The 23,396-nt window shown below is 39.0% G+C and overlaps 1 protein-coding gene across 1 annotated transcript in view; it reads right to left on the bottom strand.

Annotated features, from left to right (window-relative positions):
- Positions 1 to 23,396, bottom strand: part of adam12b (ADAM metallopeptidase domain 12b) — a 78,525-nt gene that overhangs the window by 15,252 nt on the left and 39,877 nt on the right. The window contains exons 11-18 of the mRNA XM_062431111.1: positions 11,635 to 11,812; positions 8,942 to 9,031; positions 7,202 to 7,397; positions 6,984 to 7,092; positions 6,290 to 6,488; positions 3,398 to 3,475; positions 1,385 to 1,493; positions 829 to 967 (exon numbers count right to left, since the gene is read on the bottom strand). Coding sequence (XP_062287095.1) covers positions 829 to 967; positions 1,385 to 1,493; positions 3,398 to 3,475; positions 6,290 to 6,488; positions 6,984 to 7,092; positions 7,202 to 7,397; positions 8,942 to 9,031; positions 11,635 to 11,812 — 1,098 coding nt within the window. The remainder of the gene's footprint in view (positions 1 to 828; positions 968 to 1,384; positions 1,494 to 3,397; positions 3,476 to 6,289; positions 6,489 to 6,983; positions 7,093 to 7,201; positions 7,398 to 8,941; positions 9,032 to 11,634; positions 11,813 to 23,396) is intronic.

Raw genomic sequence — 23,396 nt, 5'->3', positions numbered from 1 at the left:
TAGTTTGATGATATAACCTTAACTTAATGTCCACTTTATAGCACTACAAAGCTATCTGCTGCTACGGACTGTAAAATACTGCTGAAGGTTGTGGAAAAAGCTCGTCAGTGTATCCTGAGGACATTAATCTGTCAAAAATGAATATCTTTAATTGTTGTCTAATGTGAGTACATGCATTAAAAACGTCTCATTTTAGCAATTTAATTTAATTTTTGGTACAGGTTTATTGTACAGGCTCAAAGTTTCCAAGTCATTTATTTTTGTTTATTACTGGAAATCTAATTTTCCACTTTGAATTGTATGCCTGCCTGTATTTTTATTTTTTATTTGTAGAGCACTGAACATCGATTGAGCATTGACTGACTGACTGATTGGTCCTTGGGTAACTTTTTGATTTATGTGTGGATCATGAATTTCACATAAGCATCACATTTGGCTGTTAAGAAATCATTGCAGTCTGGTTATTTCTGAATCTATCAAACTCATTAACAGTGGAACAAAAAACATTTTTCTACACAAGAGCAGGGATTATTTTAGTTGCCAAATGTTATTTAGAGCCATACCCAAGAGCACCCAAGCTAAAAATTGATTAAATTAAACATCGAAGAAAGATAGTAGAGCCAAATTGTAAGGTAACACTTGAAAACGTTTCACATGAAAGATTTATACTAGCATTAAAATAATATAACAATGTTATTTTATCTAATGTTATTTTCGCAAAATTCCCCAGGGTATTTTGCTGAAGACTAAGCAGTCTCACAGCATGTCGCTGTCCCACGATCAAACCCCAGTCTCTCTCTGTTTTGTTTTGTGGTAAAAACACGTCACCTGAGTTTCTCCAGGGTGCTCTTCTTATTGGTGAAGAGGAGGCGCAGCAGAGTCTTCCTCTTCAGAAAGATGATTACAGTGGCTACCAGAAGGCTGACCAGGATAACCAGGATTGCCACAGTAATGACCACACTGTCGGCTGATGCCATATATGACAACACGCACATTAATACACACACACGCACATCTACAGCACAGAACAATGACAGGACATACGCAAAGACCGTTACAGCTAGGCCACGGTCAGCAACACTGTTTGAGATTCACATTGCACTGTTCATTTCTGCTCTTCACACTGAGGACTAAAAATCATTTTCTTCCCCTTTCACAACTTGAGACTGCACAGTATAATGTATTGCCATGTGGTAGGGGAGTTGTGCTGTTCGAGGAAAGTTTCACTTGAGTCCAAACTACACATCAATCCAATACTGGCTCTGCAAGAAAGAGATGTACAAGGTGCAGCTGGTGCAGCTTCGTGTTGCTGGTTATTTCTGATTTAGTGCTGTTGTCTGTCTGTCTAGATGAGTGAGGAGGGAAATTAAATCGTCCACACTACCTGCCAGTCTCATTGGCCCGCTGTCAATACTTCCTCCAAAGCCTGCTTTCTCACAGAATGGAGGCGCCCAGTGTGCTTCACAGTGGCAGTTCTTCTTGTTGTTGCACACCTGCAAACAAGCAAGTTTTGCTGTAAATTACACAGAATATCATTGATTCTACACTTGCTCTTTTCTTTTTTCCTGCATCTAATAGTATCAAAAGGTATTTGCATTCTTACCAGATATAAATTACATATTGTCTAAAGACGACAAACTGATTTAAAAAAAATAAATAAACCAATCTCATTGAATTCTCTTAATGCTCAAGTGTTTTCAATATAAAAGGCTGTGTATGTGTGTATATGTGTGCTCTAACAGTCATAATAGATTAAACATGTGTATGGGAGAGTCCATCCCGCAAAGCATCAGGTTTCCAGTGCGGGAGTTTGATCCAGGAGGATTCCCTGGCGAGGTAACACAGTCCAGCTGTCAGTTGGAGGGAGGAGAGAGGTTCAGGGGGAATCTTGCAGCTGTGGGGGATTTACATTTAGCACAGACGTACAGTCAAGTGCCTTCCCTGCCTCCAGGCTGCGGACAATCCTTGGTGCCGAGTGACGGGGTTAAGAGGCACTTGGGGGTCTCAGAGGGAGGTATGATATGGGGTAGCTTTATGTGTTTGTGAAGGGAAACGTTATTCTAACACAATATGGGCAATACCATGATATTTTTTTCACAACATCATCTATCTCTAATGTCAAATGAACACAAAAAAGAATAAACATCATAATAATGTGAAATGTGAGTATTCACCTATTTCTTTAAAATCCTGTTGAGCTGAAGATGCAAATTAAAAAAACAAGTATGCAGAGATAGGTTAAACTCAGTGTATGCTCATTTGTAAATGCAACAAATAATATCAATATGTCTGATAATACGTAATATCAAGCACACACTGATCAGGCTGCATCATCAATTTGTCATATTACTAAATTTGTCAAAAACACATCACCACACATTTTTTGATATATTAATTTATAGAAAAGCTAAAGCGTGCTTTTCAAGCAACAAATATAGATGCAAATGTTACATGCCTTGCATGATAAAGTGAGTTGACTTGTAGGCAAACAATATTCTTGACTCTCACAGTAAGTGTGTTTTTACTTTTCTAGTCAGGTCTCGTACTGTGCAGCGTGTTTGAGAAAAAAGCAGACAAATTGATTTGCTGGATATTTCTGCAGGATGCAAATTTGCAGCACAAATCCACACTTTACAGGAAGTCACTTTTCTATATTTCCAATTCTATAGCAAACAATTTTAAAGGGGATTTATTGCCGTTTTATTGTATTTAGGCATGTTTTTATTTGTTGTTGAGCATAACATTGTTTTATTGATGTCTTAAATTTGGTTCAGGTGTGTTTAACTGGTCACAAGATATAAGAAAAAGCTGAAGGAATATACAATTTTAGGACCAAAGCTTTGTTTTGTCATTCATTGTATATAATCTCCATACAATGAAGATCAGAGTAAGCTAATCTATCCCCTGGTGGAGTGTATGATTCACGGAACAGAACAATGAAGTAAATAAAACATAAAACCTTCCTTTTCACCCACCACCCACATTTCTTGGCAGGAAGTATTGCTTTTATACTACAATGGGACAACAGCTGGGGTCTCTCCCTGCAGTGCTACACTATATCTTCACTCACTGTACAGTCAAAAGATGATGGACAACATATTAAGTGGACCATAAATGATACTTTTAAATGGGATTGATTTAACCTCAGTGGGATGATGAAGATTGATTGTACAGAAAAGGAGCAGCTGTCATTACTCACAGGCTGCACTGTAAATACGCTGTTGCTCTGCTATTGTGTCCAATTATAGGGCAGTGAGACTGTATTCATACTGTTCAGCTGGTCAAAAAGTGACTAAATAGATGAATACGGAGTCCTCACAGGGTGGTTACACTGCTACACAGGTTATAGTCCATAATTTAGCACACAAAATTTAGCTAATAGGCACTTTGCACTCACCCCACGTCCATTGCACTTTCCAGAGCACTCATGCACACCAAACACACTGACGTTCTGGCACTGTCGATTCAGGCAAACCTATAAAAAGAAAAGCATTACTGAGCATTTTTAAGAGGCAAAAAATTGGAGAGCCAAAGAGGATGAACATAAGAATTACGACTAAAAGAAAAATATGTGAACAGATTGCAGCTCTACAGCACATTTGGGTCGTATCTCGTCTTGACTCCCATAAAGTAACAGGTGCATGACTGATGCCTGCTGTATGTTGTCATACTCTTTTAGCAGAGTGCAGTTCTGTTCACATCTGTTACCACAAATGACCTATTTTAATAATGAATTTAATAAAAAAAAATACCAATAGTAAAAGAAGTTGAGAAGTTTTATTAAGAACTGAAGTGGTGTTTGGTGGATGTATACACAAAGTTGAACAGTTTCTACACTCCAGTAGAAGCACCACACATATTATACTGTATATTTAGGGACACACCCATTATTGCATTTCAGGGGGTGAGACACAAAGGCCATGATTTTCTGTGTCTCCTCCAGGGCAAACAAAATCCTCTGCCTGGAAAAAGCCAGCTGCTGCTTTTATGTAAAATCATGCCTGCTTTAGACAAAAGCAGTTTTGAGCTCTCATCCTCAGATGAGAGTGAAGTGAGTCATGTGCTGCCAGCTTAATTACCTGATTGGCATAGACAATAAAAAACCCTTTTTTCTTGTGACAAAGACTCACCTTGAGGCCAACCAAATTTACAGATACTGTGCAGAGCTCACATATGTTCGAAACTAAAATCATGATGTACAAAGAGTTCAAAGGGGTACAAAGGCCTTTTATCACCAAGGTCAAGTCCCTTGAACCCAAAAGGACTCATGATGACTTTTACTACTGTGAGACCCTGTAGTTTGGTTCCCCATTCTGACACAGTGAGCCAGTTTTTTAAGTTAAATCCTCAGCTGCAGTTTCTTTTTCAAAGATGACATGAGATGAAAAAACACTGTAGCGATCGGATTTCTGGAACATTGTCAAATAGCATCACTATTACAGGAACTGGTGTGAAAGCATATATGAGACAGATTGACCATGCATTGTCTGATGCATCCAGCTCAAGAGTATCTTTTATTTTTCTCCAACAAGGGCTAGTGTGTGAAAACATCTTACTTGATGGTACAAAGAGAGAGTACAGAGGCTCGAGGACACTGCAAATAAGAGCAACGCTTGACACTTTGCATTACTTTAGGTTTAGGTTTATTGCAGAGAAATTGACCCACCCAAGATTTGTACAGATGCTACAGAGCTGCTTTAAAAGTAAATTTTACCTATTTATTTATTGATGTGAAGCAGCAGAGAAAGTTGGTGACACTTCCCATATAGGATCCATATCATATTCCCATGGATTCCATTAATGTAGGACTGGGGACAGGCTTTGAAATCTCATCTGAAGTGACTTTTAAGGAGGCTCCAGCTCATACTATATCAAGTGGCGTCTTGCTTGGCATGAAAAAGGCCCTGACATCACTGGTGTGGTTGAAACTTTGAGGGCGGTGCATAGTGGTAGAAAAATTGAGACGCACACCTAATAAAATTACTGGTTACCACAGGGCTCTTGTCCGACAGCAAGCATGATGTGCACATATGGATCGCTGGAGCCCCTGAACCCTTGAACCATGCATAATATTATGGGAGTTGGTCCAGGAAGTGGGAATGGGAGGCAACCATTGCTGCCTCTCCTTTTGAGCCTTCCTCACAGACTAGCTGCTCTCATTGATTAGAGTATCCTTGTTTGAGCAATGTCAGTCTGTGCTGTTAAGAGTTTCTCCTACAGGCTAAAGATCAAATCTGAAGTCTGACAAAACACAGAGGCAACAATATCCTCTCAGGCACTCGAGAGTTAACCTTTTCTTTAAGAAGTGCAACCTCAGTCTCTGCCTCAGCTTCATACTGCTATAAATACTTCATACTGAACTACAGTATTTGCTCAAAGCCCACCAGCTCTACTATTACAGTCCCGGAAGAACACACTGTCACACTTGTCAGCCTTTTGGGGCCTATGGAGGACAAATAATACAGCATCCTATGGCTGAATGGCTACAAACAACCAGCCAACAGCTACTTCAAAAATGGTATATGAAGAAAATGTTGATGAATATTGACCTCAGGCTTGTATGGCAGCATATGACAAGTTTCTTGTTATAATGAGAAACTTTTCTCATTTGTCTGGTAGATAACACAGCACAAACAGGTACTGAGCCCTGTAACTGAGAAACACAGATTGAATCTGACACCAACTCATAATTACGTATAGGTGCATGGAACAACAGAAAAGCAGCCACATTCAAACATCCTGCCACATAGATCACCCCTGTTTGATCAATCATGATATATGATTGCTGTAGTTTAAAGGTTCTGAAAGCGGTGTCAGTGGAGGTCACCAGCAAAAAGGGGATTACTTTACTTTCACTATGATTTCATCAATAAGTAACACAATGACAGAATGTATGTACCATAACAAAACAGCAGTTTTCTAGCCAGTGTAGGCTAAAATATTGTCTCTTCTGACTGGATCTTTCTCTTGTTATAACAACTTATGAACTTGTTTTATCATGAGAAAAGTTTGTTTTAATGAGATAAGTTAATTTTGTGAAGTAACAAGAAATAGCAATTTTACAATATAATAATATAAAGTGGTATGTTGTTACAAGCAAAAAGTATTGTTAAAACAGAATCATTTAGTATCTTAAAACATGAAACTTTATGTTACAACATGAAAAGGATCATCTCAAAATCAGAAAAGTTGACTGTTATATGTATATAATACTTATCACATGTGATTTGTTAATGAACACCAGACCTACAGTGCATTCAGTGTTTTTACAATTAAATAATATACTCACCATGCCGTCTCCACACTTTGTACCAGCCAGAACCAGTCCAGGGTCAGGCATGTCATCACCCAGGTAAACATGTGTTCCCCGACACAGAATACGCCCTCCTTCTTGAAGTGGGATGTTGGTCTCAATGGAAACAGCATTTGTTCCAATCACTGGCCGGTTGGCTCCTCCCTGGCATTGAATTTTACCACACTTTGCATCCCTGCACACAACATACACACACAAACAGAAAGAAAGAGAACTAATAAGAAAACAAATAGTAAAACACTTAATTAACAAAGTCTTAAACATAAAGGCCTGTCAATCTCAAGTAAGACAAAAAAAGATAAGTAACCATAGAGACAGATGAAAGACTGCCAAGTGAGAGCTGCAGTACTTCAGTCCTCCGGTCATTAAAGCAATTACATCAATTAACAAACAGCTTGATTACCGAATTCACCCAAAGGGAGAAGATCTTTAGAACAATTAGCCGACAAGAATAGCATGAAATGATCCATGAATACTTTCGTAGACCGTAATTAGCTGCTATCTATTCAAATTACATTCATCACACATGTAAACTTTTGTTTGAAGATCACATGTCAGATTCCATGACGTAATGATGATTGCTAATGACAGCACTTAAGCTAATCAGTTCTGTTTTTGCACAGTAATTTCTCTGTACCTCTAACGCACCAGTGCAGCTGCAGAGTCTTACCTCGAATCACATTTGGCAAAGGAGCCTTTGGAATCCTTCCCACAATTCCCGTACGGATCCCCTGCAGAGTTGACTCGCTGAAAGCAGATCCCAGGGGCAGGCTTGGCTCCTACACACAAAGACAAACAAGAAAAATACAAAAATCAAACATTATCGAAATGAAGAGTGGGATTCCCTTATTGATTCATAGTCCAATTTACTAGCAGCCACTGAAATACCTGTCCCCCACAGGGTGATGCATTGCTGCTCATGAGTCTGACAGATGCCGTTGTAGCAGTAGCCGTCCACGTTGTGGCAGGCGTGTCCATCATGCAGATAAACGTTGGCCGGGCAGTGTGGGTTGGCACCAGTACAGAACTCCGGCAGGTCGCAGGAGTTACTGGACTCTCGACAAAGGGTGCCAGCTGGTTTGAGCTGTAAAAGAAAGCACGTGAGCCCTTTTCAGACATGGAATCCACAACATTTCTTTATGGCTTTTGGGGGTTTATAAATGCTCCGTTATGACTCTATTCAAACATGATAGGGCTGTTACAAACAGAGCTGCAAAGCTTGAACTATGTTTGCCAACTGGTGTAAAATTGATTTTTCAGGTGAAGGCTCAATTAATGACCCCTGCTTCACACTAATGGGTCCCATAATAATATTTTTCATCCTTCTGCTCTATTAATATAGTCCAGCAGAGCCCATACAGTTAAAAGTGATTTTGGAGACTTTAGATACGTTTTTAGGTTGATTCTACTAAAACTGTAATATAATAAATAAAATAATATTAATATAATAATTATAATTCTCTCATGATATGTGCAAAGAAAGGGCTTTACTGAGTATTCATATTAGAAGCACTGGGAATGGATGAAAGTTAATTATAAATCAATTTAAATGTGGTTTTCTGTTATTTTTCCTCTTTTGCACTCCTCTGTGATGGTAAAACAAAAAGAAAAACAATCTATGAGAACAGAGTTTTACAGACTGATGTGACGTGAGAAGAATCTCTGATAACTTAAGATGGCCTCTTTCATATAATTTTGTGGTAATTCTTTCTCCTTGTGAAAACTTGAATTAAATGACAAAGTGAAAACAGGTCTCTTAAGATGATGAAACACAACTAATACAGTAGTTCTTGCATATTTAACCTCACTTTGCTGTGGCCTTTGAATTAATGTGACACCAATCATGTTAGATGTCAACTGTGTTAAGGTAACACCACGAGGTGGTTAAAAAGTGAACGGGGGGCTTATTCAAATATGAGACCGACATGTAGAATTACCAGCTCATTTGCATGTCCGAAAGGGGCAATACACACACACACACACACACACACACACACACACACACACACACACACACACACACACACACACACACACACACACACACACACACACACACAAAGGAAAGGACTCATTTGCCTTAAACCTGGGGTCTGTGCAGATACATGTTTAAAGGACACAATGAGTGAACTCAGAGCTTTTAATCATCTTCAACAAATGTTCCTTTTCAAAGAAAAGGGCACACATCTGAGATAGAAAAACATTCCCCTGTCAAAGCAAAAACCATTAATAACTCAGTGGAAGCACATTTTATACAATTCAATTTATCTAAGAATTTACCCTCAATCCAAACCTGCATGTCTATTATTTAAACATACAAAGTCTGAATGAACTGACCTGAGATATTAAATGATATACAAGGACAAACTATTATGAGTCACTGAATAACTACCATATAAAATTAACAAGGTATCAGAAAGTTTTTGGGCTTTGCACTTGAGTTTGGAAATGAAAAGCTTCAATTTCTGCAGGGTAAAGTTTTGTAATGTTCATCCGAGGAGCAGAGAAAAATACAATTTCCAACCTTTTTCAGCTATGACAATGACAGAAGGTTGTTTAAATTGAGGAAGGATGGCCAAGAGTGTGTGAAGAGAAAAGACAGATGTAAGCCTACATCTTAAGTCTTACCCTGCAGTCTTCACAGCACTGTCCGTGGGCGCACACAGCGTCTCCCTTGAGCGTGCATGTGGTGGCGTTACAGCATGGATTCATACATTCCTAGGAGAAGTGAAAAGAAAACAAGATAGTTAACAACATGTGGACCTGATCTCCGCTCTGGAGACCCTCTCTCAGCTGGCCCTGTCAGATCAAGACCTCCAGTTCAGGAGAGCACACTTCCTGTCCGGGGATTCCCGGCCTGCTCAATCTGACCTAGAGGTCCTTGGAACCACATTCGCAGAGGCTCATATGTTCTGGATTTGGGGAAATCTTGTGTATAGAACAGTGTGTTTAGGTCAACAAAGTGAGGCAAGAGAGCGAAAAATATGAATCGGGTCCAACAGTTGGGAGGGTGTGTGTAAAGCTCTTCAATTGTGATTAGATGTGGACATTGGAAAGATGTGGCTCGTCTGACTATTAGGGTATTGTGGGCAGTGAGATTTGAAAGTCCTTAAGAGGCAAAGATTGCAGCATTTCACCATGATTACACGATCAGTTGGCTGCTGGCAGCCGCAAATAAGTTGATAAGGGAGTTATGCTCAAAGACTTTAGGGAGGTGTTGAGATGTTGATCTTTTATTGGATGCTAAACCACATCAGTTTTGTTTTCCAAGTAGAGTCACACATTGCACTATTGCACAGAAAACAACTCCCTATATTATTCATCTTCTCTTTACGTGGCCATTTCGCTGGTGGTGCTGCAAGGTAATGACAAGACGTGTTGAAGGCTGAGAACTGAAGGCAGCTGGATTGTTGGACGTCTAATTTTCAGTTGATGTGTGGTTTTATGAGTCTGGCTGTTTACCTCTTGGACCTGACATAGGCCTATTGTTTAGAGGGGAGAGAAAAAGTTGCTTTCATCTTTCTGTCTAAGTGGGCCCACAGATCAGACAAGCAGGCACTCTGTGGTGACATCATGGAGGTTATGTGAGGGCAAGCTGGCAGAAATCGAGCTGGCAAATGTAAACTACACAGATGGTTCGTTGGTGGTCATACACAATGGCTCCACAAAAATACTATGTACAGTTGCCTCTAAATGATTGACTACATCGTTAAACATCAGTTCAGTAAATAATCAAACCCATTAGTAAGTCAATCAGGTTTAAACAGTTACAAAAAAAAAGGAAGATATTTCCACTCGGAGGAAAGTCTCCAGAAACAGTATTCCCGTTTCAATAATAATCAATCGATGTCCCTGAGGCATCTCAATTCAGATAAAGAAATGAGGAAAGATGAGTTATGTGTCAAGTGAAGAGCTGAAACAATCAGAGGATAATAAGCTGAACAATTGAAATTTGAATATTTGCAATGGCATGACAACTGGCCTGCTGATAATGACCATGATCAAAAGCTCTAGAACAGTGGTCTCCAACCCTGCTCCTGGAGAGCTACTGCCCTGCATGTTTTAGGTATCTCCTCACTCTAACACACCTGATTCTAATAATCAACTCGTTATCAAGCCCTTTGACGACCCTCAGCTGCTTGATAACGAGTTAGAGTGAGGAGATACCTAAAACATGCAGGGCAGTAGCTCTCCAGGAGCAGGGTTGGAGACCACTGCTCTAGAAGAACTACAGAAGGGACCTCATTGTGTGTGGTTGTGTCAAATGCATATCTTTGTTGTTTTTTTAAACTTTGCATTGAAAAAACAAAAAAACATATTAAAAACATTGATAGATTATTCAGATATAATTAAACTTTATGAAGATAAAAACTCAGTGACATCATTTGAGTTTTCTCTCCAGGAAACCCATCAACCCATCTTGGCTGCAACTGAGTGATACCTGCTCCCTGCATGCAATTCTCACTTCACTTCCCAAGGTGCCCTGCAGTGTGTGTGAGTGATAAACACAGTGTATAGTATGGGGGTGGATACATACATCAGAGTGTGCCCAGTTGTTTGGGTGGCAGAGCCAAAGAAAGCATGTTTTTGCCTCAGCCACATCTCTCTTTTGTTTGTTTCCTTTTTCACACCACTGGACAGTACTTTGATTAATGAGCCTTCAACAAGGAAATGACATCACTGTGGCAGCCTGTCAGAGCACTGTTCAGCACACATGGGAGACTGAGGGGAGGTGTGATGTAAATAAAACACTTATATCAGAGGTCTTAGGTGGTTTTCTGTGCTTTTAGGCTCTTTTTTCACAGCGCTTTTCAGTGCTTTTAAGTTACAATAACAACATCAATGTCATGAGAAAGTTTAACTTGAAGTTTGTTGTGGTTTCTTAGGGGAGTCTGTTGCGAGCTGCTGAGTCTCTCAGTGGTTTTGGATGATTGCTTACAGGACAGGACAGTTACCATTGTTTTCTTTCGGCATTGGGCTTTGTGAAGGGAGTATCATGATACAAAAGTACATGATACATGAAAATATTTTGGCCGTTTGACCTTTTTTTCCATGATTCATGGTCCAGTTTTATAGCATAGGGAGAGGGAAGTTTACTGTAAGTAAAAAAGAGATAAGCTTCTTAATCATTCTGGCTAAAGGGCCACCCACTGAGTTCGCCTGAATTTGCCAGTTTTAGATTTTATTTATTCAGCATCCAACATCTTTTTTTACTTTTTGTTTCACATCCACATAGTTATGCCGAACTGTCCAGTATAACCACAGAGTTGGGTCTACTCCACTGGAGCAGATGACGATGAAGTACCGTTTTCTTGACTTACCTCTGGCTCCCCGCAGTCACATTCCTCTCCCTCCTCCACGTAGCCATTCCCACACTTCTGGCCACCGTACAGCACCTTGACCTCTGGCATGTTGTAGAGACACATGCCCACGCCTTTCTCCAGACTAGCTGCAAGGTCCTTTTTACTGCATGTACTGAACACCGTTGGGAATGGATACCTACAAGAAGAATGAAATTTGATTGTAATAAAGAAATGAAGAGACACAATATTAAAAGTTCCATACATTTGCATGAGACAGAAAAGAAAATCCTGCTTCATGTATACTTTTACTGTTCAGAAACCCAAATGAATTCAAGAGAAGTAGAATCATTCTGCCGAGCCGCATAAGCTCTGAGACAGGACACAGACAGAGCTCTGACTGGCCGCCTTTGTTAAATCTGCTCATTCAAAGGGCCTTTTCACACAAATTTAATGGTCTACTGATATTGTATGAGCTCCAGTTCAATACTGAAGATTTTCAATCTAACTCAATATATAAGCGGGTCATCACATGTCCAGAGAACCATTTTCTCAGGCAGCTACATTTTCATGGGGCATATCCTTACTAGTGTGGGCCAATTGAAGTAACTTGCTGAAGGTGGTAGAGTGAGGAGGGGTATGTTGGATGAGGGCAATGTGTGTGTGAGCATGTGTGTGTATGTGAAACTAGATAAAAATAGCAAACCTGAAACCACAATTTCTACCGCATTAATTTCACTCCCTCGTATTGCTTACCTGAACTGCTGACTAATGTCTAATTTAGTGAGGAAAGAAATTGGATTTCGTATTGAAAATGAGGAAATGTTATGACTTTAAAGATGAAACTGCGTGACATGCCAATAACAGCTGTGAAGCCCGGGGTAATAGTCCTCCTGCTAGAGTGAGCTTGTGCGAGTCGACAAACCAAAAGGACCAGAAATAAATAGGGAATGAGATAAAAACAAAAATATTATGTGAACAAGTAACAGGGAGAATATAGTGCTATTATTCTGATTGGGGCACAAATGACCCAAAAGAAGAAGATAAGGAAAATCCTCTTAGGACGGAGATGAAGTGCATATACAAATGGCAGAAATCTTGCTGCTTAACCTCTCAGGCTTGTGTCCGGCTCTGACTTTGACTATGCCACAGGACATACAATGCTACAACACTGTGTAGCAACCTGGCTCTCATGGTGGGTCCCAGCAAGCAAACAAGAACAGCATCACAAAATGACAAAAAAAGGCAGGCTTTGGCGTATTAAATAAGCATCTTACAACTCACACAATCACGGGGGACAATCAAAAAGGGGAAGTGGACAATGTGGGGTAGCAGTGAGCAATGGCTGGCAGAGAAGACTGGCACAGATAGAAACTGCTGGCAGTGGATACTTGACTAAAGCTTGACTTTCGACAGAAACATGTCATACATGCACTTATGCAGCGATTGACTGACTGGGGTCTTCAAAAGCAACAGGGCATGGAGGCTGTCTGCAAAGCTTGCGGCTTGACAGGACAGATTTGTGAAAATTTAGCATTACACAGAATATGTTTGTGGAGGCTGGCGTCAGACAGATACAGTAGGGGGGAAGGGGTTGGGGGTGTGTGATGCTTTGCCTCTGCCTGAGGGGGATTTGGCTGCTACTGCATGGATATTTCACTGCTGTTAGTTGACTATAGTGAAGCTTCTCCTGGGGGGAGTGGAGATAACGGTGGAGGCATTCAATGGGAAATACATCTGTTTTTTTTAGATTTCCCAAGAACACAGAAAAACATCCTCTTCTAACGGCCACCCCCGGGTGCAATCGCTTTGTCCACATCAATCAGACTGTCAAGTGTCGGCTGCTTTCATCTCTCACTCAGCAAAAGCCAACCTACCTGTCTCTGTCTGCCCTTTTCTGTTACTACAATCCCACTTGTTAGAGTCTTTTTACCACACACATACAGTCAGGAAAAAGAGCCTGGCTCCCCCTGAGCACGGGGACCCATGCACCAAATCAAGCATAGAAAGACATGTTTCAGATCTGTATGAGGTGGTCTGGAATGTTTATGAGGGGGTACACATGTCTGTTTTTAATAAACTGGCATTAATAGTAAACGTTGGGATGGTTGTCAGTTGTAGATTTCTTCACTGAGGAAAATCAGGTTTCTTTCTTTGACCAAATTAGACCCACATGGAAAGTATTAGCTGGGTCCAGTTATACATGTTTTTAAAAAAAATGAATTTAGGTCTGAGCACCATCATTATGTATACAGCTATGCTTTTCTTGAGGAAAAGTCAGAAGAGAGTGTATATCTTGAAGGATTACTCCCTTTACAGACTATTGACTGATTTATCTTCTCTCTTAAATCTCTGAGCATTAACCAAAAACTCACTTCATCATCTATGTCTGGTTTACTTAGGTAGGATTATCTTGACCAAGCATGTGTCCACCAGTATATTATACAGCTCCCCCACTGACATCATGATTTAACATAAGAAAGATATATACTAAAAATGTCAGCCAAAGTTGACTCTCAAAAAATAAACTGGATAAATGAAATGGTATTTAAAAACCAATTAAACACAACTCTCTTCAATTGAGAAATTAAGATGTGCTCTGTCATTTAAGCGTGACTATTTAAAGATGAGTGCACACTGAGCAGGAATAGCAGGAGCCAAGAAACCATTTCAAATGATGCAGGTTTAACTGATGTCCAATATGGCCAGCCACTGCATATGAAAAGGGCTTTGATAATTGAGCTGACATCCTTCAAAGTAGCAGGTGCCCTCCCCCATCCTGGTAACAGATGTGGTGTCAACCTGACTGCGTATCCAAGGATGCTGCGAGAATATCCTATTTCTCCGTCACCCACCGCCTAGTGCAGCTCTTAATGACAACAAGCAGATACAAAGGAGTGTACTGTCCAAACCTGAATTAGCACGAAAGCACAATCAGGGACAGAATCTGAGGAGGTTCTTTCCAAGTGTTGTTGTGATATTGGCTGATTGTCTGTGACTGTCAGGGGGACGAAGAGATTTAATTTATATGAACAGGAAAAAGATTGAATTATTCAATTGATAAGTGACTGACTGTAGAAGCCGGAAGTTTCAGTTCATTGAGCAAGGCAACAGTGGCTTTTTTTTTGCTGAAATCATACTCTATATAATGTTAACATATTGTAAATCAAATGTAATGCTTTGTGTACTATTCTAACCAAAGCTAGATTTAAAGAAAAGCAGTATTTAAAGGCAATACTTCAGTCTGAGGAAAGAAAAAAGTCCACATCATGAGGCAAAGAAGTCAAAGTTTTGAGTAAACCCACAGAAAGACACAGCGTAAATGAGCATTAAATAATATAAGAGCATTATTATAAGAGCAGCTGAAATGTGCAGATCTCAGTTTGGAAAAGACCTACTTCGAAGGTGCGTATTATCACAGCTGAGACCACATGGCTGCTCTGCTGTCCAGGAAATTAGCCAAGCAGAAAGTGTAGGTTTCCCTGGATATTATTAGCTTAAAGCCCTGAACCCTCTCCAGGTGTAGTTTGCTGGGGTGGAACAAATTTGGCTGCATACACCAGTTACAGAAAATCTAATTAGCCAACCGCTTTTCTGGCTATTCGTAATATTTGAAAGACAAATATGTCATTCACCTTGAGAATAACACACTGTTTAAGATTATAATCTCATTAATTTCAGACAGTCTCATATAGAGATACTGAAAATATGTGGAGGTATTACAAATAGCAGACTCAGTTCCTGTAACTGCCATAATCACAGAGACCTATGAAAATATTTTCTGCTCTGCTTTTTTATTTCAGATTAATTCAGTAATGTTTTAAGTGGCAACAAACACAGGTATTTACCCCCTCCCATGTTGCCACATCTATTGATTTTCAGAGGAGGGATTTGTTTAAATTTCCAGCATTTCCTGCTTCGTTTGGTTCAACCATCTGTTGTCTATACTGCCTATACAATATCTATATGACTGTAGTGCCAGCACCTCATACACAGAACAGGAGACATAGTTTGGCACTGGAGAACATTAAAATGGGATGTTGAAGAAGGCAGAAACGTAGGCAAGTTCATGCACTGCCATGTATTTTGTGTTTGCAACTGTGTGCAGCACTTGTTGCACTAGTGCACCACTGCATTGTCTTCTCAGTTATGTTTTATTTTGACTGTTATAATGTATTGCTTGACTGCAGCTCTGTGTAGCACTTTTGCCCAAGACACATTTCCCTAAGGACATTAAAGTTTATCTCATCAATACTTGATTAAAAAGACACAAAACAAACCCTAGGAATTTCAAGAAGCAATGTAAAATTGAAAAAATCAAACAAAAATCAACATGTAAAATACACAACCTCACAGCAAACTGCAGATACTACTTGACTGTAGGCCATAAACTGGCCTTTTACCTTCTCTGTCTGATTATACCATCTGCTAAGGTAAGTAGGGGGTGAGCTAGACCAATATGAAGCTTTCAAAGAATACACTATCAAACAAATCAATGAATGGGGATTTTTCAGTAAATGCTGACAGTAACAGTTTATCTACAGGCACATTTGAACACATGTGAGTGGATAAATATCTACTGCAGAAGAGTTTTACCCTTCCTTTACCCTTCCTTCCTCCACTTGACTGTGATCAGAGGACTTTTTAGAGGACATAATGATGCACACCTGTTTTGACTATCACTGATGGGACTTCTCTGAATATGTTTGGTCACAGCAGGAAAAGCACAGGTGCAAATAAGCAAATCAATAATGTATAAATTAGTTGGTTTTCAGTCACAAAGTCATGGGATACTGAATATTAAGAAACATAAGTAATGCCTGTGCTTTTCCAACAAAATGTTTGCTGTGAAAAAGTTCAGTTGTGCAGATGATCTCCACCGACATCAAAAACAGAACAGTAATAACAAAAAAAGTATAATACATCTCCACAGTAGTACTGACCTGTTTTAACAAATCACAAACGTGTGGAACACACACAAAACTACAACTGATGACTGAAATGAATGATGTAAGGGGGACAAAAAATTGCTGATGTGGGGAAACAGGGCCACCTGAAATAGAAAGGAAGCAACCTTTTCGCAATGATTCAAGATGATCTTGTAGCATTCAGATAAGCCCTTACAGTGATTTAGAGATACAGGCTTTAGTACAGCAAGCATCTTTTCCTGAATATACAATCATACTGTATGTGCACTACAGATGATTCCTGTCAGTTTGATTAACTCAACACATGAGGCGAGGCCGGTGGGTTCAGAGGAGGAAACGTCAGTCTGGATGAAGAGTGAAATTGGTCCATAGACAGTAGAGGCATTGGTCACACGAGGGCTATTCTATTTGTAGGCTCTCTGACTGACATCAAGCTGCCTCTATCGCTCTCTCAGCTGCACAACAGACTGACAGGTATTTAGTCCGAGTTAAGCAGGAGAGACATGTCTGACCTTTTGGCAAATGTTAGGCTGCAACACTGGCAGGGGCCTGTGGTGATTAAATATCAGGAAAAAAGCAAAACACAAGCTAAATTTACCGCAAACATTTACCCGCACTAGCTTTCTCCCATCTCTCCACACCAGAATATCTTCATATGATGACATTTTTTACCTTCTCAACTCACTTGCACTCTGTCATTTTGACAAGAAAATAACACAAGTCACAAGCTCCCTCATATTGTTTTGACAAAGACTTCACCTCTTGGCCATAAAGTTCAGCCATAACTCCCTGCTGTCTTTCTCCTTCCTGCCCAGTTATAGGTACAGACACAGGAAAGTACTTTTGGAAAGCTTTCTCCACACATTCATATAAGGCAACTCTTAGCTCAACTTCTAAAAGACTTTCCCTGGAAGTCTTTTAAAAGTTGTGGGGAGGTCCACGTAAAGTCTTATTCCTCTGTCCTTTCCACTAGTGACACAAATCTCTCAATGCAAATCTTTATGGCTCATATGCCTGTCAAAAACATCCATGTGTCCTCTTGGATTCACTGCAGCTTTTAATGTCATTGACCACAGTACTCTTATTGCAAAGCTCAAATTATATCAATAATAATAAACTTTATTTATATAGCACTTTTACAAAGTTCTTCACATGAAGATAAAATACAATAATAATTATAATGAATCATAAATAGGGGCCTGGTCACTTAAAGCCTAGAAGGTCAACAGTACAATTTTAAAATGTGAAAATGAGCAGGAAGGCGAGAATTGGGTTTATATGATCTTGTTTTCTTGAACCAGTGTTAACCCTAGCAGCAGCATTGTGAACCAACTGAGGGTGATAGATGGAAGCCAGAGGAATACCTGAGTAGAGGGCATTACAGAAATCTAAACAAGAAAAAAAATAAGGCATGGACAATCCTGTGTAAATCATTAACGGATGAGAATGATCTACTTTTTTAAAATGAACTCAAGTTGAAAGAAACATAACAAACATATTAACTTGGTCATCAAAACAAAGGCCAGAATCAAATATAACACCAACATTTCTTGCAGTGGGCTTAATATTATGTCATGGGGCTCCCAGATTGCAGGCTATCTGACTGAAAGAATTGGGTCTAGCAAATAAGATGATTTCTGTTTTGTCATTGTTTAGTTTGAAGAAAGTTTGTATAATGTGTGTAATAAATTGAGTAGATCCACTTTGACCAGCCCAAGTTTCAAGATGCTGTTGAAAGATGCAGCAGTCTACCGTATCAAAGGCTACACTCTAGTCTAAAAGGACCAGAATGGAGCATTTATTTTTATCTGCACCAAGGAATAAGACATTTGTCACCTTAACTAAGGCAGTCTCAGTACTGTGTAGAGCTCTAAAACAAGACTGATATCGAGAATGCTGGTAACGCTCATATAAGCAATCAGTTGAGAGGCAATAATTTTCTCCAACACATTTGATAAGAAAGATACTTATAGGCCATATGTATATATATATATATAAATAAAAATAGGTTAACATGGGCTGCACAATAGCATGTTTAAAATGAGAAGGAAAAATACCAGTGGCCAAGGAGCAATTCATAATTGATAAGATGCAGGGACTGACAGTGGGCAATACGTCTTTTTAAAAGTTTAGAGAGAATAATATCTAGCCTGGCAGAGGATTTGATATGAAAGACTGTGGTTTCTAGGACTGAGAGGGAAATTGGCTGAAATTGAGTCAGCCCTGTACAGTTAAGGGGAGGACATTAGGACATGTGTGTCTGAAACGATCCGGCTCCTAATATTCTCCACCTTTTCAACAAAGTCAGTCTGAAATTCCTCCGCTTACTAAGGGCTAAGTTCAGTATTAGAGGTGTAGGAACCACTGACAACAGAATCTTAAATAAGACTTTGGAGTTACGGGAATTACTGGAAATCAAACCGAAGAAATAGGCTGATCTTGCCTCTTTAATAGCATGCTGATATTTGACCATGTGACTTATTAGTATGTCAAGGGAGACTTGTAACCTATTAGCCTTTCATACACATTCAACTTTTCTGCATTGTCTAAAGGGCCCGAGTGTACTCTCACTGAGCCATGGAGAAAAATGATGCCTTTTCTTTCTGATTTTGAAAGGAATAATATGATCAAGGATAAAGAGGCAGATATTGTTGAAAGAATTAGCCAGGTCATCCAGGCACTGTTGCTGCATAAAAGAGCTTAAGTATTGGAGAAACCTTCACAGAATTTACAGAAAGAATCAGCACTAAGAACATGTGATAGGATAGTGGTACAAGGCTTACCAGTGGGAAGAGATAAGGGAACATTAAAAACAATAGCTTAAAAGTCAACAAGGTTCACATTTATGGGGAGAAAACTACTACTAAGGGCCAGATCTAAGGTATGGCCTTTAGAATATATGGCACAACAACTTGGTTTAAACTAAAGACTCAATAAGATCCAGTAAATAAAAGGAAAAACACAGATATTGAAGTCACCAAGGATGAGCACTTGTGTATAACAGGAGAAAGGAGTTCATAAAATTCATGAATAAAATCATTTAGCTTTTTAGGTTCGCATAAAAGTATACAAAACAGGAACTGGACCAGAAATGAAAAAGACTTAAAACATCAAAAGATTTAAAAAGAACCAAAAGACAGGAAAGACCACCTAAAACTATTTCTGTGGATGACAGCAGAGTATCATTATTGTCATGTCATTGACATGTATGATGATCTTTTTAATATTCAAGTATTGTGAGAACAGGCAGGGGATTTGGACGGATTTGGATCTTGTGGTATTCCATAAGGAAGTTGCTTGGGTCCACTTTCATTTTCAATTCACATAAATGTTTAACCATGAGCTGTTAAAATTGCTGATGTAGTTGTGTATGCTGATGACTCAACGTGTTGTTCTGTGTATCATCAACTTCAGTGGAGCTGAGAGAGAATCTATATGTTGAGTTGCACAGTATTACCAAATGGGTGAGAATGAACAAATTAGTACTTAACATTGTCAAAATTAAATGTATTTTATTTGCTGCTGAGAAACACATAAAACAACTTCAAATTGCAAAGATAGAGAAGCCAGATTAAATATTCATTGTTCTTTCTGAGAGGCATAAACAATTATCGTGGCTAATTATTTTGCTCTTTCTGAACCTTTAATTGTTTTTTTCCTTTTTCTTTTTCATTGTAGGTTATATTCGGCTTGGATTTCCTTTTTTTGTTGTATTGATAACAGAGTGATTTTAATTGTTTGTTTTTATTGTTGTTGGTTTTAGTGTAGACCCCAGGAAGACTAGCGACCACATTGTGGAAGCTAATGGGGATCCAAATAAAGAATATAGAATAGAGAATGTGTGCACAAATATTTCCTTCATTGTCATTTTTCTTCTGTTTGTCTCACACTCTCACCTCTCTCTCTCTTTGTGCTTCTCTCCCTACTTTACAACTGAGGGAGATAAAAGACAAATAAAACCACTGCTTACTCGCTCTGCCTGTCTATGCAAGCATAAAGCACCTCTCTGCGGATCTATCTTTGTGCCCTGGCCCTGATTGCAGCTGGCAGCGTCACTGATAATCACGTCATTTACATGCAGCCTGTCCTCTCTTCCATTAGCATGTCTAAGCCAAGAGTATCCAAAACACACATTCAAACAAGCTACACTGCGTGTTTAACATTCTGGAGGCATTTGGGCTGAGAGTCAAAGCAGGCTGCTAATATATATATTTTTTAAAAAGGGAACCAGATCTATGATGGGGGAAATGAGTTCTATATTGGTTGCTGAAATTGTTGGTTTTGTCAACAGGAAACTGAATTCATCCTGACAGTTCAGGAAATTCAATTTGGGAGATAACCAGCTAAGTCAGGCTTGAATTTGGGTCCATAATTTTAATCTTTCAAGCTGGCTGAGAAACTCTGGCAAAATATTTTCCATGAAAAACTTGCTCCATGGCCTGACGCACCACAACAGATATTATATAGACAATAGCATTGTCCAGACAGTACAGTTGATCTCTAATCCTTAACACTAAAACAAAAACAAAAGTCCATTGTTGGTGCTAAATGCCAGGCAATTGTTTTAATGCCCTTGTAAAATAAAAGGTTAAATAAAGACTTAATGCTTTTTGCAAAGCCTGGCTGTATTTTCTTATGTATTCAAAGCATGATGTGGAAATGGCTGGGACAGCTAAGCCTCCATAACTGTACAACCCCTGCCCCTCCTCCCACTGTAGCATTGCAAGTTTGATCCTGCCACTAACTGCCACCAAAACACACAGTTTCCCTGCAAATGTACTATTGCTGTTTTTGGTCTCCACAAACTGCTTAGAGAAATATCTGGTGCTTTACCTACCCTAGTTGGGAAGGTACTAGATGGGCAGGTAGTGTCTGGTTGCCAGAGGTGAAAACAGTTGCCTGCAGTGGTAAAAATAAGCCAAAAGAATGAAGTTGTGGGCCGCAAAACCTAAACAAGCTTTTTAAAACTACAAAGTTGGTTGATGGTGACAGTTCTTTGTGATGATTGCTGCACTCTCATTTTTATTCTTCTATGTATTCTGTGTTGTTCAACTGGTTTTCACTAACTTCAGTGGGTTTAAGCTCTTCTTATAATGCGTTGTCTTTCTTTCATGTCTTGTCTATATGTTTTATTTTAGATCTTAAAGCATTTTGAATTGCAGTGTTGTTAAAAGGTGCTATACAAAAAAAAAAAAAAGCTTTCCTTTGCCTTTGTGGGTTTCACTGTTATGGGCGACTACTAGTCATTTAACCCACTGGATTATTTTCACATTCTTGATACTGTGTTGGTTTTGTGCATTTGCTTCTATATCTGTATTTTAAATATGAAGATAGAACCGGCAGATGGTTAGGTCAGCTAAGCATAAAGACGGAAATATCAATCAATCTTTATTTATACAACGCCAAATCACAACAAAAGTCATCTCAAGGCACTTTTCACATAGAGCAGGTCCAGACCTTACTCTTTAATTTAGATGAATCTGACTCTCCAGTATGGATAAAAAATATGGTTATCAGAAACTACACACAGTATGTCAGCTATTCCTTTGGTATAAAAATATTAGTAAATGCAGCTTTATGTACTGACAGAGTATATCAAGTGGATAAAAACTGAATCTAATTAGTAGAGCATATTGCAGAGCTGTTACATTGGTGTGTATTAGATTGTACATTACAGTTGTATCTAATAATCTGGTAACTTGACAACTTATTATATTATCTTTCAGTCTTCCAGTTTTATATATTCAGCTCACTTCAGCTCACCATCATAGAAATCAATGAACTCCAATGAATTTTGTATTCATTTTCGCCTTCACATCAGCATCAGTAGCCACACTGCAGCACAGTAAACAATGGTCAATGCACAATTAAAAATATTAATAATTTAAAAAAAAATATTGATACTTGGAGTCAATGTATCAAACAAAAATTGTCAGGCAAAATGTCATCATATCAGGGTGTATAGATTTATCCTGCACCCTTTACAATACAAACAGAAGAGCAAGTTTCACATTTAAAGGTCACTGATCACCTCTTACAACTATTAATGTGTCTAATCTCATAATTATGAAGCAGAGAGTGAAGAAAAGGAGCAACTGTGCTTTATTAACCTATTGCTATAAAAAATTAAATAATGCCGTGACTCATTCTAACCCATTTAAATCAGAGAGTCATATTCCTAAACTCTCTGCATGACATCATTTGATATCTTTGGCTGATGACAAGCTAAAACGAAGTCGTCATGTTAGTACACTGAGTGCATATTTCAAAACTTAACTGCATGAAGCCGCCAGCGGTGCTCAATGTGCATTATGCATCTCGTCTCTGAAACAAATGTTATTGTATGAGAGTAGCAGGATGAGCTCACTGTTGCCAGTGTGCACAAACAAGCACAGTTTTTGACATGCCTTTCCCCCCTTTTTTTTACTGGTCTGGTGTAGTAAAAAGTAATTTAAGTTTTTTATATTTATAAATATATATATTCTTGTATATTGTAAGTTACTAGTGCAGTGCCTATTTGGAAAAGGCCAATCCCTGGCCTCCGGTATTGCTGCTTCAATGAACAGAAAAATGAATACTATTGATGGGTATATGCAACTTTCTACAGAATAGAGCAACATTCTATTTTGCACAGATGTGAAGTAATGTGAATATTTTCTCATTTTCAAGTATGATGAGGGCTGGACTTAAAACTAAAATACATAACAGAAAGCTGTTGGAAAAAATCTGCATCCTAAAATACAGTGGATCGATCATACTGGACCCCTTAGATCATGTATTCTCTGTGGCTTCAGTTAGATTCATTTGAGTGGGGATTTTTGCTCAAAACATCTGTGCTTCTATGAGACATAGTGG

Source organism: Scomber scombrus, chromosome 12 (assembly GCF_963691925.1).
Source record: "Scomber scombrus chromosome 12, fScoSco1.1, whole genome shotgun sequence".
Lineage (NCBI taxonomy): Eukaryota > Metazoa > Chordata > Actinopteri > Scombriformes > Scombridae > Scomber > Scomber scombrus.
Note: the sequence above shows the minus strand (reverse complement) of the source record. Positions and strands in the feature narration are given on the sequence as shown.